Consider the following 18,540-nt stretch of genomic DNA (forward strand, 5'->3'; position numbering starts at 1 on the left):
ATTTAACTTAAATTACTATTACCCTGCTTTAATTTGTACACCTCTGTATCTGCAGATCCATGGCATCTACATCCATGTCTTTGTGTTCCTGGGATGCATGATCGGCCTCACGCTGTTCGTTGGAGTTGTCATAGCAAACTTCAATGAGAACAAAGTAAAAGCAACAGACGGACCCGTTTCTGTCAATGTTTTTTTTTTTTTTTTTTTGCACTGTCTGTGTTTTGCCCTTCAGATCAGCGAACACCTCAGCTTCATGATTTCACTGTTTTTTTATCTCTTTGACTTTCAGGGTACTGCCCTGCTAACAGTGGACCAGAGGCGGTGGGAGGATCTGAAGAGCCGACTGAAAATAGCCCAACCGCTCCACCTGCCCCCCCGTCCAGGTAGGATGAAGCGTACTGACATGCAAAAATTGTACTTCAAAGGCTTGGCGAATAACTGCAGGACACAATACAGAGAGAAAGCATCAAGCCTAGCATTATAAAAACATCATGTCTGCCCCCGGTTCCAGGATTGATTGTTCCCCGCGTGCGTGTGTCTGCCAGTGCGTCGCCAAACAGCACCTGCATGATTAATTCCTATTTAATAGTCCTTGTTTTTTGGCTGCGGCTCGATGCCTTGAGGAATTAATTGTGACACTCAAATGATGACTCGCGGCAAAACTGAATGTGAAGGCAGATCAGGCAAATGGCTTAGACACTGAATGTCACCCCCCTTCTACGAGGAAATTAATCACATTTTTCACACTCCTGTTGAAATATAACTACCAGCTGAGGTAGATTTATGCTTTATACACAAGTATCCAGCTTTCTTCCATCCGTCTAAATGTTTAGAATAGGGAAGCGCTGTGTCCTTATCGATCGACTTCCACCGCAGGTTCACACTGCTCCCCTCGCTGATGTGACCAGAGTCATGAGAACAGTTGAGGCGCCTTGGAGGCAGTGTGGGAAATTGCCTGTTAGTACAGGCAGGGCTGAGAACTAACAGGAAATCGATGCATTTGGTTTTAGTCAGCTTTAACAACAGGACTGATCCACATCCAGAGGTGCTCAGTCACCGCTGGCGAGCCATTACAGCTCCGAGCTGGCATGCAATTACACTTCCATGCCTGCAGAACTGTCTCTGGTCAGCAGTCCTATTTTGCAACTGTTTGGGGTGTATTAACTATTGCATTTATGTCAATAGGACCTTGTCATTTCGACATAAATGCAACATACATTGATGTGTCAGTAATGAAGTAATAATCTTTGGACCAATAGAGGAGAGATCAAAAGTTAGCACACAGCTTCAGTTACTTCAGCTAGTAACCATCAATCAGGCCCGAAATCTGGGTGTAGTGATGGACTCAGACATGAACCTCCATCTAAAGTATCTAAAGACAATTACAAAGTCGGCCTTCTATCACCTGAAGAACATTTCCAGGATTAAAGGACTAATGTCTCAGCAGGATCTGCAAAAACTAATCCATGCATTTATATTTAGTAGGATTGATTACTGCAACGGTGTTTTCACAGGTCTGCCTAAAAAGTGGATCAGACAGCTGCAGCTGATCCAGAACGCTGCTGCCTGCGTCCTCACTAAGACTAAGAAAGTAGAGCACATCACCCCAGTTCTAAAGTCCTTACACTGTCTCCCTGTATCTCAGAGAATAGACTTTAAAATACTTCTGTTAGTCTATAAATCCCTAAATGGCCTAGCACCTAAATACATCACAGACTTGTTATCAGTGTATCAACCCTCCAGACCACTAAGGTCTTCTGACTCCAGCCTACTCTGCATACCTAGAACTAGAACTAAACATGGAGAATCAGCATTTAGTTCCTATGCTCCACTGATCTGGAACAAACTTGCAGAAAACTGTAAAAGTGCTGAAAGCCTGAGTTCCTTTAAATCGAGATTAAAAACACATTTGTTTAGCATTGCCTTCGACTGTTCTAATTGAACTGTTTTACTGAAACATCATTAGTTTAAGTTTGTAGTCCTGTTGTTTTTAAAATTATTAATATTTGCTTTTGGATTCAGTTTTCCCATGTTTTGTTTTTGTTTCAATTATTCTACATTTTATGCCTACTTTTATTCTGTTTTTATTTTTCTATGTTTTAATCATGTAAGCACTCTGTGTTATCCTTGTACTGAAATGTGCTATACAAATATATTTGCCTTGCCTTGACTTGTCAAAGGGATATAAAACAGATCTCTTTTGGCAAGGCTTAAATATTTTTCCCTAATTTAAAGCTATATTGATAAATAAAAGCCAAAGTGCCCGTGAAGCAAACTTTTTTGAAACGTTGCAGCTATAACAAACGTTTCTACACAGAAACTAGAAAAATCCAAAATGTAAAAATATTTTGCCTCAAATAATTTTTAATGTCCCCCAGTGAGATAAAACTTGGCAAAAATGCTTATTGGATGGATGATGCTTCTTAAAATTGCATTTGACTCATTGAAATTACTGCCTTAAAGCAAAAATCAAAACTTCAGTTTCATTCATAAAATTTGAGTTTATTGTTTGCATCATTTCCAACAGAACCTTTATCAGCATATGCCCACACACTGTATGAATAAGAGTTTCTGGAAAGCTGTGTTGCAGAATTCTGTTACTAAAAAGTGAATTGATCAGACTCGACAGTCTATAAATGCCATCTAGTGGACACTGCAGGATACTACACTGACTTCATTTGAGACGGCCAAAGTAGAAAGAAAATTGTCCAAGACTCCCTCCCTTTTTGTGTGTTTTATAAAAATACATTTTTGACCATTCTTCTTTGTAAAATTGCTCCATCTCATTCAGATAGGAGAGCGTCTCTGAACATCAATTGCAAATCTTGGCATGGATTCTCTGAATTTAGGTCGGGGCTTTGACTGGGTCGTTCTAGCATAGGAAATATACTCTGATCTAAACCATGGCTGTATGTTTATGGTTGCTGCCCTGCTGGAAGGAGAACCATCTCTCTAATCCTAAAATGTTTGCATCCTCTGACAGGTTTGTTTCTAGGTCTTGCAGGCATTTATGTCCATCCATCTTCTTTTTGCAAATGTCTTCACCAGCTTTGCATAGCGGTAGACAAATGTTTGCCCTCTTCTTGAGGTCAGGTGGCTGGTGAATATCGGCTCATTGCGGTACTAAAGGTGAACCTCCATCCCAGGCTCAACCCTTTTCAAGCCTCAAACAGGTTTCCTTCCCAGATCATCCAGTATTTAGCTCCATCCATCTTCCACTTCCACTTCCACTCTGACTAGCTGTCCTGCCCCTCATTTAGAAAAGCATCGCCACATCATAATCCTGCCTCCCCCTTGTTTCACCTTAGAGATGGTGTGTTCAAGGTGATGTGCAGGGTACGTTTTTTTATTTTGACAAAAAACTCATTTTGCCTATTGACCAAAAACTTGAGGCCAAAAAAAGTTTTGGCCTCATCTGAACACCTTCTTCCGCATGGTCTCCTACACCAAATGCCCCCGTCATCAGGTCCTGCTTTCCGGCATTTCTTAGGCGTTGCTCTGCTGCCAGTGGACAAGTTATAGTAGACAAGTTATAGTTGTTCTGGCCACAGATTCTCCCGGCAGAGCTGTGGATCTCTGCAGCTCCTCCAGGGTTACCATAAGCTTCCTGGCTGCTTCTTTGAATAATGCTGTCATTGCTCCGCCTGTCAGTTTAGGTAGACAGTCTTGGTAAGTCTGCATTTTTGTCATATTTTCTTTTCCATTTTATTGAATCCTTTGAATTCACTGAATTCTGCAGCTTGAACATGACATTTCCAAAGCTTGATAAACTGTCTCTTAACCTCGACCTGCTTTTAAACCTTATCCCTGACCTGTCTGATGTGTCCATTGGTCTTCACCATGCTGCTTGATTCAGCACTTTGAATCGTCTGGTTACTGAAAAGGGCTCTATAAGTAAACTTACCTCGCTTGTTTTCCTAAATATATTTTTGAGTCCTTCATAGTAAATACAGCTGCTCACAGAACAGCTGTATTTATGATGAAATTGAATGACACATAAAGGGTGGCACTGGATTTATTTAGAGGTATCAAACTAAATGGGGCCAAATACCAATGCACACAGTTTAAAAAAAAAAAAAAGACTACAAACTATGTATCGTACAATTATGTGCTACATAAAATCCCAATAAAAAAGTAGAAGTTTGCAGTTGAAACATGAAAAATATTCAGAAAATTTCAAGTGGAATGTCCCATAGATTTGTTCGACGGCTGTTACCCTTTCTCCCTGAAAATTTGAATTTATTTCCATGTCATTTCTGCTCTTTTGACAGAGAATGGAGGTTTTCGAGCCAAGATGTATGACATCACTCAGCATCCCTTCTTCAAACGGGGCATTGCCGTGCTGGTTTTGGCCCAGTCCGTCCTGCTGTCGGTCAAGGTCCCGTCAAAGGCTTTTTATTCCACCGTCATCTGCTCATTCATGTGCCTTTACAGCAAAGTAAAAAAAAAAAAAAAAAAAAATGTTTCTGTGCTTCTGCAGTGGGACGTGGGTGACGGTCAAGTAACCTTTCCTCTCGCCACCATGTCTGTAGTCTTCACTCTGATATTCGTACTGGAGGTTAGTCTGTTTCCGCCATGACGGCCGTCATTCCAGACGTTTTATTTCCATCACTCATGTCGATCACGCCTTATTTTTTCCGCAGGTGACCATGAAGCTGATAGCCATGTCTCCAGCTGGCTACTGGCAGAGCCGACGGAACCGCTACGATCTGCTGGTCACTTCTCTGGGCGTCATTTGGATAGTTCTGCACTTTTCCTTACTGGTCAGAGAACCAGCCGTTTCCCTGAGGAGAATGCATTCATTTATGGGATCAGAACGGCACGTTTACCCGCTTATTCCCCCTCTTGCAGAACGCGTATACATACATGATGGGCACGTGTGTGATCGTCTTCAGGTTCTTCACCATATGTGGGAAACATGTGAGTGCGTTCGCCTCAAAGTCACCTCCCTTCGCCTTTCGTGAATAGTTTCTACCCGAGTCGGCGATGTTTGTGGCTCTTAATACGTGTTTATGATCCGTGAAGGTGACGCTGAAGATGCTGCTGCTGACCGTGGTGGTGAGCATGTACAAGAGCTTCTTTATCATCGTGGGCATGTTCCTCCTCCTCCTGTGCTACGCTTTCGCCGGAGTGGTTCTCTTTGGAACGGTCAAATACGGCGAGAACATAAACCGGTAACTGCTGCATACGTTTCCTGACCTTCTTGGTTTTTTTTTGTTGTTGTTTTTTTTGCTTCTTCGCAACATGAGCTGCAAGCCAAAAACCATGTTTTCATAGCCTTGTATTATTCTTTTATTATTAATGTTTCTTTTCTCTTCAAATGGCAGGCATGCCAACTTCTCCACAGCGGGCAAAGCCATCACTGTTCTCTTCCGTATTGTCACAGGAGAAGATTGGAATAAAATCATGCATGACTGCATGGTAAGATGGGCTGCAAATTTCCCAGCACAACCCCATACATCAGATAAAGGGTCATATACTGTAGGGACTTGTATTCCTAGTCTAAGAGCAAAAGCTGAGCTCTCAGTTTTCTGCAGAAAGGGTGTCATCATTCGAAGACAGAATATCAATTGGTTTTATTTTTTTTAAGTCCTCATTAAGTGGCAAAACTTTTTTGCTGTTAAATGGTTGAGAAAAAATAAGTATTTAGCATGGTAAAGATCTTCAAAATGTTTCAAAATGCAGGGAAGTACTCCTAATGTAAAGCACTGTAAAAAAAAAAAAAAAAAAAAAAAAAGTCAAAACACAGTCAGAGTAGAATATGATGTAATCAGGTGTTTCTGCTACAGGTGACAGAAAAAAACAGTGACTTTGTTTTAAGAGACACATTTTAAACCCAATCAGAGCATTTTTCATCTGCAACAAATCTCCACCCAGTAGTTTGACAAACAGCCTTTTGCTCACATTTGCAATAATTATTGGATCGGTGAACCAATAATGCAGCTTTTGCGGTCTCAGAACAGGAGCTGGACCAAACACAGACCCCCCCACCATGTGCATTTAGTTTACAATGAAATGACGAAAGCTTCCCCTTCAGACTGTGGTTCACCGGAGTCGTAAGATCAAGATTAAACTCAGAAACGCTGTTCATGTAAAGGAGATTCTATGAAGTTACATATTGCGTTGAATTTCTTTGTCTGTAAGGGAAGCCAAGTTTATTTATATTGCACTTTTCAGTTACAAGATGATTTAAAGTGCTTTCTTTGAGTAAGAAGTGTTGTTTAAATCATAATGACTTGCTTGTTTCTGTGGTTCCCAGGTTCAGCCGCCGTTCTGCACCCCTGACAAACATCGCTACTGGGAGACCGACTGTGGCAACTATGCTGGAGCGTTGATTTACTTCTGCTCGTTCTATGTTATAATAGCATACATTATGCTCAACCTACTTGTAGGTCAGTGGCTTTTGTTTGCCTGTTCTGCGTATTTTAAAAAATGACGTGCTGTCCAGTACTTAGTTTAAGGCCAGTGAAGACATTACTCTGTTACACGTTGAAGCTAATTTAAGATCAGGCTAACTTTGTGAGCTGAAGTGATCACAATGTGCAGCCTAATGTACACCAGGACCTGCAAAAGCTCTTGTTCTTTGTCCACCTCGTGTTCCTCAGGAGGAACCGCTTATTGTACACTGTAGTCAAAACACTGGCAGCACAACAATTCGACTTGATAAAATTACAGTATTGTGTCATAAGAGAGAAGAGATTTAAGGAACGGTAGAATAATGCAATACTTTAAACTACAAAATACTGAAATAAAATCTATCCATAAAGATCCATGAAAAAGATAAATGACTGTGGCAAAGGAGAAGCATATTTTTGCCTCCAATACCAATCTGAGTTTATACCAATCTGGGTGATGGAGGCGCAGTGGTTAGGGAGTTGGTCCTGCAACTGGCGGTTCGATCCCCCTCTCTGACTGTCTCTGTCGTTGTGTCCTTGGGCAAGGCACTTCACCCCCATTGCCTGCTGGCGGTGGTCAGAGGGCCCGGTGGCGCCGATGTAATGCAGCCTCGCCTCTGTCAGTTTGCCCCAGGGCAGCTGTGGCTACTAACACAGCTCACCACCGTCAGGGTGTGAATGTGTGTGTGAATGACTAAACTGTAATGTGAAGAGCTTTGGAGGTCGTCAGACTAGTTAAAAGTGCTATACGAGTACAAGCCATTTACCATTTAAAAAATAATTTACCTGATACAGGTTCCAAATTGAGTTTTCATTAAAGTTGAAGTTTCCTCAGAGCAACGTTAATGTGCTGCTGTCACACAGGGCTGACTGGGTTAATGTGCAAAGCTTCATTTGTCTCTACAGATTTATCTGGTCGGAGGCACACCTCTCCAGTCGTTAATATCCTCACGTCTTGCTCCTGCAGACGCCGTTTCACGCGGAGCAGTTTGCTGCTGTGCTAAGCTAATAAAGCAATGTTTCCCATCCGTTTCAGCACAACAAAATTCGGGTTGCCATTCCAGTTAATGGAGTATGGAGAAAACTTGGAGAACATTTTCCTTCTGATTCAGAAACTTGGTGCTTTGCTTTGAAGCTTTTAAACTTGAATCACTGGTGTTTCAGCTTCTGTCAGTGCGACTCTCGCTTTACAGCTGCTTGGGAATATCCTGCCTGTAGCAGGACACACGCAGACAGGAGAATGCAGCTGCCTGTAGTCACTGTTTAACGGTGAACGTGATTCTAAAGGATGAAAAACATTTAGATATTGCGGAATTCCTCTGGTTAATAAATAATGTGCCCAGCCTAAATTACAATTAATTTTTTTAAGCCTTGGACATTAAAACGGGCCGTTCAGAACACGGGTTCACAACAGATATCAGGAGTTGGCTTTTGTCAGCGACTCCAACACTGATCTTCTAAAAGAGCCTCCAAATTCCTTTAAACTAGCATTAAAAAAAGTTTGAAAGGTTTACCAAATTATGAACGTTGTAGTAAATGTAGACTGCTGCTGATTTATTATTGTCAGTCTGAGTCAGTTATTTTATGATCTGCTGCTAGATCTGCTTGAGATGAAAAGATAGAAAAAAACAATTAAAAATACTCTGCTCCCCACACAAAAACTAAAACATTTGAATCATTTTGTACCTAAATGTTGTTGTTTTTTTATTCTGACTCAGAACCTTGACTAAATAGTCATTTTAGTCACCGCGATATGCATCAAAATAAATCAAGCTCAAGCTACAAGCTACAAAAAAAGTGGTCCAATTTGTGAACCGATGTTTCTGAAGATGACCGTTGCAATGCCAACTGTATACCGAGTCTTGTATAACCAACAGTATCTATCCTAATTCTTTTGCCGCAGCCATCATTGTGGAGAACTTCTCTCTCTTCTACTCCACCGAAGAAGACCAGCTGCTGAGTTATAATGACCTGAGGCACTTCCAAATCATCTGGAACATGGTGGATGACAAACGAGAGGTGAGAAATTAGCCCTAGCAGGAAGGAGGTGGAGGCTATATAGGACACTAAAGGCCAATATAGAGAGGATATATCAGCACAGGAGCTTGTGGGGGGTGAGGGTGAGGGGAACAGAGTGCACTGCAGGCTTCAGTTATAGGAGTGAAAGCAATTACAGCAGCTGGGCTTCAATTAAAGGTGAGATTCCTTTAAATTTAACCACGACATAATCGCGGTATGAATGTGCTCTGTTCTTTTTAAAGGCATGTGTGGCAGAAACCAGTGGCCTTCGCAGTTCGCTGTGCCTTGGCATAACTCTTAATGATTGTTTTTTAAGTTTTAAGCTTTTTCGCCTGAGAGGCCTCTGTCATCACATCTGCATCTCTTAACGAATCCGTTACCTTTGTTCCTTTTTTTTTTTTTTTTTTTTTTTTCCTCCTCCAGGGAGTGATCCCAACATCCAGGGTTAAGTTTCTGCTTCGTCTGCTCAGAGGAAGGCTGGAAGTGGACCTGGACAAGGACAAGCTGCTGTTTAAGCACATGTGCTATGAAATGGAGCGACTGCACAGTGGAGGAGACGTGACCTTCCACGATGTGCTGAGGTGATGGCCAAATGCTGCGTCTTGTTTTAAGTACTCAAGTTATTATGCAGGACTCCAAGCGACTTACATGCTTTTATACAAAGGCCTTAGGAACATGTTTGGACTCATACTTACATAAACCAATCATCCAGTTGGACTAAAGAAAGATAGTTGTTACAGACAATGATAATAGCTAACCTCTCTGTGAATGAATTCCCTCTCAGTCTTGGTTTCCATCCTTCTATCCACCAACCGCCTGTTTGTCTTCCAACCTTTGGTTACAGACAACATACCTATGATGCGGTGTCGTTTTTCTTACTTGACTTGCATGCATTTACAAACATCTGGGCTTTCTAACTCTATATTCCCAAACACTAAAAAGGAGGTGACACTTTTGAGCAATGTAGATCTCAAAGTGGATATCGCAACAACAAAAAAAAGTAAAAGTAATATATTCTAATTCTTATTCTTGTAATAAAATTGGAACAAATTTAGAGTGGCAAATGGTTTAACGGACTTATTAACGTTTGATTTGATTAACGCTTGTTGAATAAGATAAGAATGTACGGAAATACAAATGTAGCTATTATTTGTGTGTGCAGAGTAGAATCTGGGCTTTGCTTTACTTAAACATGCCAGATTAAGACTCTCTGAGTGTTTGTAGCATTACTTCAGAATAACACTCGAGCATCCTCAGGTTGGACATAAAAACAGCAATTTCTAAACAAGGACACTGATCTATGAAGAAATAAGCAACTAGATTTAGTAGTCCTTGGCATTGTTTAAAAACAGAAATTTGCTGTAAAGCCTTTTGGAAAATATTTCATCAACCCTAATGTATATGTGCACCTTTATCCAGCATGCTGTCATATCGCTCAGTGGACATTAGGAAGTCTCTCCAGCTGGAGGAGCTGTTGGCCAGGGAACAGCTGGAGTACACCATTGAAGAGGAGGTCGCCAAGCAGACCATCCGCATGTGGCTCAAGAAATGCCTCAAACGAATCCGGGCGGTCAGTCACTCAGCAGCAAAACGCTCGTCTGTTCTACACAAAGATCTGCGTGTGTGTTCTGTGCCCATGACTCTGTCCCATAACACGTGCATGCTTACAGAAGCAGCATCAGTCGTGCAGCATCATCCACAGCCTGAGGGAGAGCCAGCAGCAGGAGCTGAGCTCCTTCCTCAACCCTCCCAGCATAGAGACCACGGTGCCAAGCGAAGACCACAATGCTAACAACCCAGACAACCCCTCGCAGCCTGAGGTAAAAGCCCCCACATCTAAACCGCCGCCGCACACACACACCCGCACACGCTCACAGCGTGACTTTACGCAAGCACATCACACAATCAGCAGGTATGCTTTTGCACTGGTGCAACAAAGGATATCTTGTCTTTGTTTAGATGAGTGGCCTCCAGCAGCTTCTGAGCCCCACGTTGTCAGACAGAGGAGGGTACAGACAGGACTCCACAGACCTGGGGAGACCACAGAGAAAGTTGGGACAGTGGCGGCTACCTGCAGGTTCGTTCGCTTCTGTGTTCTCTCTTCGTGCAAGTTACAGATTTTGGAAGAGAATTATGTAATGCGGAACAAAAACTTCTTTTGTCTCTTTAATCTGCGATGAGAAACCTGGAAGAATGTGTTGTAACCTTTTTTTTTTTTTCGTAATGTTGAGATGTATTCAGCCCGTCAAATCAGTTAATAACGGCATTCTGAGAGGCTATTGAACAAGAGCTACATGGGTGGGTTCACACCTGATGGTAAAAAAAACCATCTCAACATGAAATGAGGGACCGTTTATGGTGGTACGCGTTATGTTCGCTGCACAGTGGCCTGAGCGAATACAAAGCCATCTGCAGGTCTGCTGGTGCTTCTGTGAAATTAAAAATCCTTTCTGTCATCTGAACTGCGCGATAATTCTTTTGCCTGCTGCTTTAACAGTCGTTCAGCAGGTATTTCTGCCACAAGTCACTCGTCTCCACTAGGATGTTTCCTTGACCTGGTCCCATGCTATATCTACTTATGTATAAGAGGCTTCTGCAACTCCACCATGAGCTGCTGCTTTGTCGTAGGGAGAAAGTTGATATTTTCATCAGCTTGCCAGCAGCACGCGAGGATGCAAGTGAAAGTTAAAAAAACATAACAAATGCTTGCGTTCTGCCTCCGATTTTTCACACCCATGGGGATCTCTGTAAAGGTTCCATGGAAAGGTTGATGAACAGAAATCCTGCACAAAAATCTAGAATCTGTGTTTTTGTTGATCATTGTAAAAGCTGGTTCACGCGTCAAGAATCTGACATTGCGGCCGATTTTGAAAGCCTGAGAGACGCCACACGTAACGATAAAGAATTGTAGATAGAACGGGTTTGCTCGTACAGTGTGTGGTGTCCGGTCAGACGGCAAGCACAACACAGGGAACTCACGCTAAACTTCTCAAGATCAAACGTGAGTTCAGAGTAAATAAACATGGACGACGAGGAAGAATAATGCAGATAGTTCAATTTAATTCAATTTTATTTATATAGCACCAACTCACAACTCATGTGATCTCAAGGCACCTTACAAAGTCAAATTCAATCATATCCTCCAGACAGATTGGTCAAAAAGTTTCCTATCTAAGGAAACCCAGCCGATTGCATCAAGTCTTGACAAGCAGCGTTCACTCCTCATGTAAGAGCATAGTCACTGAGGACAGTCATCTGCATTGTCGATGGCTTTGCAGCAATTTCTCATACTGAGCATGCAAGTGACAATGGAGTGGAAAACTCCCCTTTAATGAGAAGTAAAACCTCCAGCAGAACCAGGCTCAGTGTGAACGTCATCTGCCTCGACCGACTGGGGGTTACAGAAGACAGAGCAGAAACACAAAAAGCACAGAAGCACACATTGATCCAGGAATCCTTTCTATGTTATATGGTGATGGTAGATGATCTGCCTCCCCTGGATGATGTCACAGTTAACAGAGCGTCAGACCAGGTGTACCTAAATGACAGAGAACAACAAGTTAAAAGTTGAAACAACAACAAACAATGCAAATTGGAGAACAGTAGGAGAACTCGGTAGAGCGAGAAAGAAATAGGCCCTGATGTCCTCCAGTAGCCTAAACCTACAGCAGCATAACTATAGAGATAGCTCAGGGTAACATGAGCCACTCTAACTATAAGCTTTGTCAAAAAGGAAAGTTTTAAGCCTAGTCTTAAAAGTAGACAGGGTGTCTTTCCTCACGGCCCAAATTGGGAGTTGGTTCCACAGGAGAGGAGCCTGATAGCTAAAGGATCTGCCTCCCATTCTACTTTTAGAGACTCTAGGAATTTTAACAGAGAAAGTAATTAACAAAAAGATTAAAGGAGTGTTGATTAAATGAGCGCTAATTGGGGGGTCTTCGTTTGGAATGATTGGTACTTTGGAAATACATTTCAATATTTGGTATTGAGTAGCAAGTATTTTACTTAGTATTAAGTATCGAGTTTGAAAATTTTTGTGTTTTGCCAACCCTAGTATATTAGAAACCGAACTGATCCCAGGTCTTTTCTTCAACAGAATGATTAGAGCATTATACATTGAAACAAAGGCTGAAATACACCTAACTACTAAATGCTGTCTAGGCAGATGGATCAGTCTGTCTTGATTGCATTCACACTTTTAGCCCTCTTCATCTGTGATCTGGTCAGCCAGGATGTATGTAAGCCATATTCAGAATACTTTCTGCTGGCTTGCAATCAAGTAAAACTTTAGCTGTAACGAAAAATATTATTGGTGGCCCACACATGAAATTCTGTGCAATTTATCTCTGTGTTTTCAGGTCGAACAAGTGTCAAATCTATCGTTTGTAAGATGAACCCCGTCAACGATGAGGCTTCTTCAGGCTCCGAGGTGAAGAAGTGGTGGACCCGCCAGCTGACTGTGGAGAGCGACGAGAGCGGAGACGACCTCATCGACATTTAGAGATGGGAGGACGTTCAACTGATGTTCTTTACAGATCAGAGGGGATGCTTCATTTCTCGTTTCTGTAGCGTGATAAATGAAAACAGTGCTGTCGCTTCCTTTTACTGCTACATATCTCTAAAGGGTTTGATTAGCAGTGTGCGAAGCTTAAGGGTTGGCTCATTGGGTGAGCAGCTACCTAGACATGGATTGGTGTTGGGTTCCCCATGTGACGTCCACGACTGAGTTTTTCTATGCAGGCGCTTCTGGGGTCAAAGACGACTGTTGACTTAGGCCATGGCGAATTCAAGAAACTAACCAGGAAGCTGCTGCCGTCTGTGTTTTCTACTGTTTTGTGTCAACTTTTAAAACCGTTGAATCAGCACCAATAACTTCTGTCCTTTGATGTCTTTGATTTGTCTCTGTTCTTCATTTCTTGTATTTCTTGGAAATTTCTCTTGTGGTCTTCATTTGTGATTAAGTGTTGTTTTTCTAATCGTCACTTTATACATAAGTAAATCTCCTTGTTTTTGTTAGGACAAGAAAAGGAAAAAAAATTACAGTTTTGACTGTGAATGTATTGAAAGTTACATCAATCTGTATTTGTGCATCACCAAAACATCAACTATTTTGTAAATTAATAGAAACACTTATATTTATCAAGTATCTGATTATTCTATTAAAGGCCTGTTAGGCATTTGTGAGGAAAAAAAAAGTGGTGTCACTGTGTTCTTTCACACGATTAGCAAGTTGTATTTATTTTATACCAACAGTAAATGATTAAATAAGAGTATACATGTAGGTGACTCCCCAAATGTTTGGAGGAAGGCATTCTGGTCAGATGGGACTAAAGTTTTCGACTATCAAGGGAAACACCATGTCTGGAGCAAACCCAAGACATACCACCATCCCAAGAACACCGTCCTCACAATTAAACATGGTCCTGGGTTGAGGGAAGAATGGATGGTGCTAAACAGGGATACACTGGAGCATAACTTGTCAGTCTGCCTGTGATCTGACTCTGGGACGGAGGTCCACCTTGCAGGACAATGACCTGAAGCATACTGCTAAAGGAGCAACTGAGTGGTCCAAGGCGACTTAAATGTGTTGGAATGGCCTAGTCAAAGCTCAGACCTCAATCCAATTGAGAATCGGTGGTTAGACTTGAAAATCGTTCACAAGCAAGAATTATATATATATATATATATACCCATGTATGTATATGTGTGTATATATATACATACATAAAAATCTATATCATCTGTATAGATATAGATATATGCTTATTGTGTTACTGGGTGATGGATTTCTTTCTAGTTAATTCCTCAGACAATGGCTCCGGGTCAGAGTTGAGATAATTGAATAAAGAGCTCACATTTATATGGCTGCATTTTGCTTTAACAAGGGCCCTTGGTAGACGCAGAATTAGCCTATTAAAAGAAACACGGCCTTGATTTGTCCGGTTAAAACCCTGTTAAGTTTGACAGCTGACGGAGTGTGTATGGGGCCGTCTAGATAATGAACGCGCTCCAAAGCAGAGAAAGCACGGAGAGCCGGCTGCCTGTGGGACATCCATTCTATAGAGGTCCTGATTTACTCGCACATTCCTCTCTCAGTGACTGAGTGCTCTTTCTGGCATCTGGTCCTGTTGGGAAACAGTGTGACATCAGCCTTCTTGCCAATCAACTGTCTTTAATTTATCTTTTCTCACTTTTTCTCCCTGTCAACCATCTCCTCTTAAGCGCCACTTAGCTGAGAGCTAGCTCATCAAAGGGGTCTTTTCTGCTTTTTTTTTTTCTTCTAATTTTCGCTCTGTGTGGCAGAGCACTATTTTTTGTCTTTTAATTGCCTCTGCATCGTGCTGGCTCTCACGAGCCCTGTTGTTTTTACCCTCTCTGCCCACCTCTCCCTCATGCATGTACAGTGCTTATTTAGGGCCTAATTGAGGCACTTTGGTAATTGTGGAGGAAGTTCTTAAGAGCGGAGGGAGTGGGAGAGTGTCTGAGAGTCCAGATCACCTGTAATTAAAGTACATGATGGCTTTGATGGCTCGGTTCCCTCCTGTTGAGATGGCGTGTTTAAAGCTTGAGCGGCAGCATCACATGGACTAGAAAATGCCTTCTCTCTTCAACGCGAGGCCATCACACCGCTCGCTTGATAGGCAGAGCTTCTGAGGAGAATGAGGAACTAGAAAAGTCACTCGCATGCACAACCACATGTCGCCATGAAGCTTTTTAAACCAGGCTTCCAGAGAATGAAGGGTTGATATTTAGATCTGATTACATTTCTCCTCCTCAAGAGTTTGAAATTTCACCTAGAAGGCTTGACTCAGACATGAGAATCAGTCTGATTGTGAAAACAGAATATGGTGGAATTTCCCTCAGGTTTTTCAGAAAGGAGCTGTTCATTTCTTCAAAAAGAATAGGGTATCTCCAAAATGTGTCACACTTGGTGTTATACTAAAATGAAATTTACTAAATTCCCCTCAATCTGCAGATACCAAAGTAGACATGCCATGCAGCATCCAGATTTTTTATCCCTTAAATACATTTTGTTGTGTACTTGGTGTCCCAAGCAATGCAGGAGCTGTGTTGATCTTTTTGTGTCATATTTTTCAACCCATTCAGCTTTCTCTGTTTTATATTGCATTTTTTTTTTTTTGAAATTACTTCACAGTAGCTGCTAAACAATGTCATGGACTTCTGGCTACCCAATTTTGGGAATCCGCCATTTTTATTTCTTGGAGCAATGCTGTAGCCTAAGCTGGAAGGATACTGAAGCTACAAGTGGATAAGTAAATATGTTCAGTTGTTAAATTACACCGTCCCCCAGCATACTACAAAAAAATGGCCGAAAGGGGTGGATTTAAAGATACACCAAAACGAGTTGCTCTCGGACGCACCTCAGAACATGGGGAAAAAGAAGAAAAGTTGTGTTAGATTAACCAGGAATTCAGACCAAAGCATTTTAGTTCCACTTTAAATAGACCACAACTTAGTGATTTCAATGTGAAAAGAAAATAACTCAAAAGCACGGTGTGTCCCCTTTAAGATACTCTTGCACATCCAGTGGAATTGTGTTAATTGTGGGGGTTTACCAATTCTGTTTAGAGACGAACAGGAACATCAAGCCCTACTCATCTTTTCCTTTGGCCCAGGTGCATTGTCAGATTTATCACAATAAAGGCATGTTCACGCACATCCTTTAGTGATAGTTTTTGAAAATTCAAATTTCATTCCCAGTTTTTTTTTGTTTTTTTTTAAGCTTTCCACACATTCTTAGCCTCATAAACAAGGTGGTGGCAGTGCAAATTAGCCGTCTCTATCTCACATCGACGTCCACCGCGGGTCCAGGCCTAATCCTGTCCCCGTGTTTGGAAACAGATGGCTGCGCTACTACAATAAAAAAAAGTAGCAAATTATTTTAAGCAGCGGGCGGCAGAAGCAATTAACGACTGATAAAATGTGTTGATTAAAATCTATTGCAGTCTCAGGGACGATGGGGTAGGATGGGGGCAATTGTACCGTACAGTCTATTTGGCACCCAACCAGGTCAAGATACGCTGACCTTCACCTGAACGCAGCTGATGCTCTCATTTTACAGCATTTGATAGCTGAATGCGATTAGATTAAAGGATAAGAACACAGAGTCTAAATTTTTATGCTCCTGTTATTCAATTAGCAAATCATAGATAAATCCTTGCTTAAGGGTGTTAGAACTAGTATTCTTCCCTCACAACTTTTAAAATGAAGGTTTTGGATCAAGAGCGTAGAAATATTTCTAGAATGGAAGAACTCAAACAAAGCCTCCTTGCTTTGGTCCAAATTTCTTACAAGGGATCTACAGCGCCTTGGAAGGCAACAAGTGGGCGACAACCACAAATATAAATGTATTTTTATGAAAATATTAAGTGACAGGCCAACTTCAATCTCTGTGAATCTGTAGGTGTCAGAGTGAAGAAAAGTGAATACAGATGCATGCCACACTTTTCAGATTTCTTGATTTTTGTTGTTTTGATTTGTTTCCTTAAACTTCCGCACCCCTTTTCTTCTACTTCATGATTAGGTGCTACTCCATGTTGGTCTCTAACACATACAACCCCGATGAAAAACACTTAAGTTTGTGATTGTGTTCTGACAAAGTTATGAAAAGCTCAAGGGTTATGAATGCCTTTTGCAAAAAAAAGTACAGGGTGTTTTTTTTTTTTTTGTTTTTTTTTTTTTGCTTAATACATTCCCCCGAGCAACCTTGAGTCTATGACTCGGTTTAATGCACGCTGCGCAGCTTTCAAATGTCCTCACAGCTCCTGTGCAAAAAACAAGAAAGGCAGGAAGTCATCTTGAGGCTTTCACCTCATGCTCGCCGCCTCATCAGCCCCGTTCGGCTGCCGCCCCAGTGATCGCTGAGCACAAAGTGACAGAGAGGCTCTGCTTTGTCTTTGAGCCACAAAACCCCCCATTCCCTTTAAACGACTAATCAGCCCCATTCATCCGTCGATGGGTCCCTAGTTTCTCAATTCTACACCTGTCTTTGGCATCTTTAATTACTGGAAGGCAGCCTTTGTCTGATCAGGAGCCAAGATTAGAATATGAGTGGCAAATTCAGAAGAAAATCATACAGGCTCAAACCAAGTCAATTACCCACCAATCAAAGTAGAAAGGCTTGTAATTGTAGGGTAACAATGAGCGCCTCCGCTCCAGCGCCAGCCTTGAGGGTAATATAAGCTGGAAATAATGCGTACCTGCAGGGGGTGCTATGCTCAAACTATTAAATTCTCCTGTGGCAGGCAATCTTGCAGATCACTGAAAAAGCTTTATTTTATTTTTTCCCCCCCTCTCCTTTTAAATGCAAGTATAGCCTGTAGTGAGACATTACCTTATAATTTTATGCTTTTACTCAGCTATTATGTCAAATTGTGCATATGGCGTTTGAAGGAGGGGGATGAAGGAAAGAGCTTTTATAACGCTATTTGAAATCCTGTTCTCGCAATAAGGCAACATAAAAACACAAAGTTGCATTCCTAGAAAAAAAAAAATTACTTTAAACCAGAAAACTAGACTATCACAACAGATTAAAGATAAACTGTGTACATTTATGCCCAAACTGGAGTTGGAAGGATTTTAGTTTTCTTTGCAAAATAAATAAATAAAATCTATTATCCCTGCCTCAGCACCCCAGTCCCAATATCATGTCTGGGAGTTTTTCTATCATCCTATGAGAGCCTTCAAAGCATGAAAAACAAATAGCAAGACAGCCTCAGATGCTACTGTAGGTCAAGCTGAAGAGCCTCCGATGTGAGAGGGAGTATTGTGTGTTCAGCATGCATCCTAATAAGCATCCGTATTCAGGGTTTTCTGCACCGAGATCAAATAGTCCCTATAGACAAGTTATATATAGGTTTTATTTCTGTTCAGAAATGGGGAATGATTAAATGTGGATGCCCCCCCCCTCCTCTCTCCCCCCCTAAAAAATATAGAAAAAACAACACGTAGAGTTTTAATTTCAGAGCAGTGGAGAAGCCTGCCAAGGCAGAATGAATGGAGAGAAGCAGAGGCTGAGAGAAGCTGCTTGATGGCAGCCCACAGGTACCCCCACCAGGCTGTGGACCGGGCTAGTTTTTGAAACAACAGAGGATAGAAACTGACA

At 41.7% G+C, this 18,540-nt stretch overlaps 1 protein-coding gene across 5 annotated transcripts in view; it reads left to right on the top strand.

The window, feature by feature from the left end:
- nalcn (sodium leak channel, non-selective) overlaps positions 1-13,603 on the top strand; it is a 126,960-nt gene extending 113,357 nt beyond the window's left edge. For 4 of the 5 annotated variants that reach the window (XM_036139063.1, XM_036139061.1, XM_036139060.1 and 1 more), the window contains 15 exons: positions 56-154; positions 290-383; positions 4,272-4,378; positions 4,481-4,558; positions 4,644-4,763; positions 4,852-4,920; positions 5,026-5,174; positions 5,328-5,421; positions 6,260-6,392; positions 8,299-8,414; positions 8,838-8,995; positions 9,834-9,984; positions 10,085-10,234; positions 10,374-10,491; positions 12,773-12,915. In XM_036139063.1, the coding sequence (XP_035994956.1) occupies positions 56-154; positions 290-383; positions 4,272-4,378; positions 4,481-4,558; positions 4,644-4,763; positions 4,852-4,920; positions 5,026-5,174; positions 5,328-5,421; positions 6,260-6,392; positions 8,299-8,414; positions 8,838-8,995; positions 9,834-9,984; positions 10,085-10,234; positions 10,374-10,491; positions 12,773-12,915 (1,779 nt within the window). Of the gene's footprint in view, positions 1-55; positions 155-289; positions 384-4,271; positions 4,379-4,480; positions 4,559-4,643; positions 4,764-4,851; positions 4,921-5,025; positions 5,175-5,327; positions 5,422-6,259; positions 6,393-8,298; positions 8,415-8,837; positions 8,996-9,833; positions 9,985-10,084; positions 10,235-10,373; positions 10,492-12,772 lie in introns of all 5 variants that reach the window. The other variant, XM_036139062.1, reaches the window with a different exon arrangement.
- Positions 13,604-18,540: the final 4,937 nt, after the last annotated feature.

Source organism: Fundulus heteroclitus, chromosome 7 (assembly GCF_011125445.2).
Source record: "Fundulus heteroclitus isolate FHET01 chromosome 7, MU-UCD_Fhet_4.1, whole genome shotgun sequence".
In the NCBI taxonomy this organism is placed as follows: Eukaryota; Metazoa; Chordata; class Actinopteri; order Cyprinodontiformes; family Fundulidae; genus Fundulus; species Fundulus heteroclitus.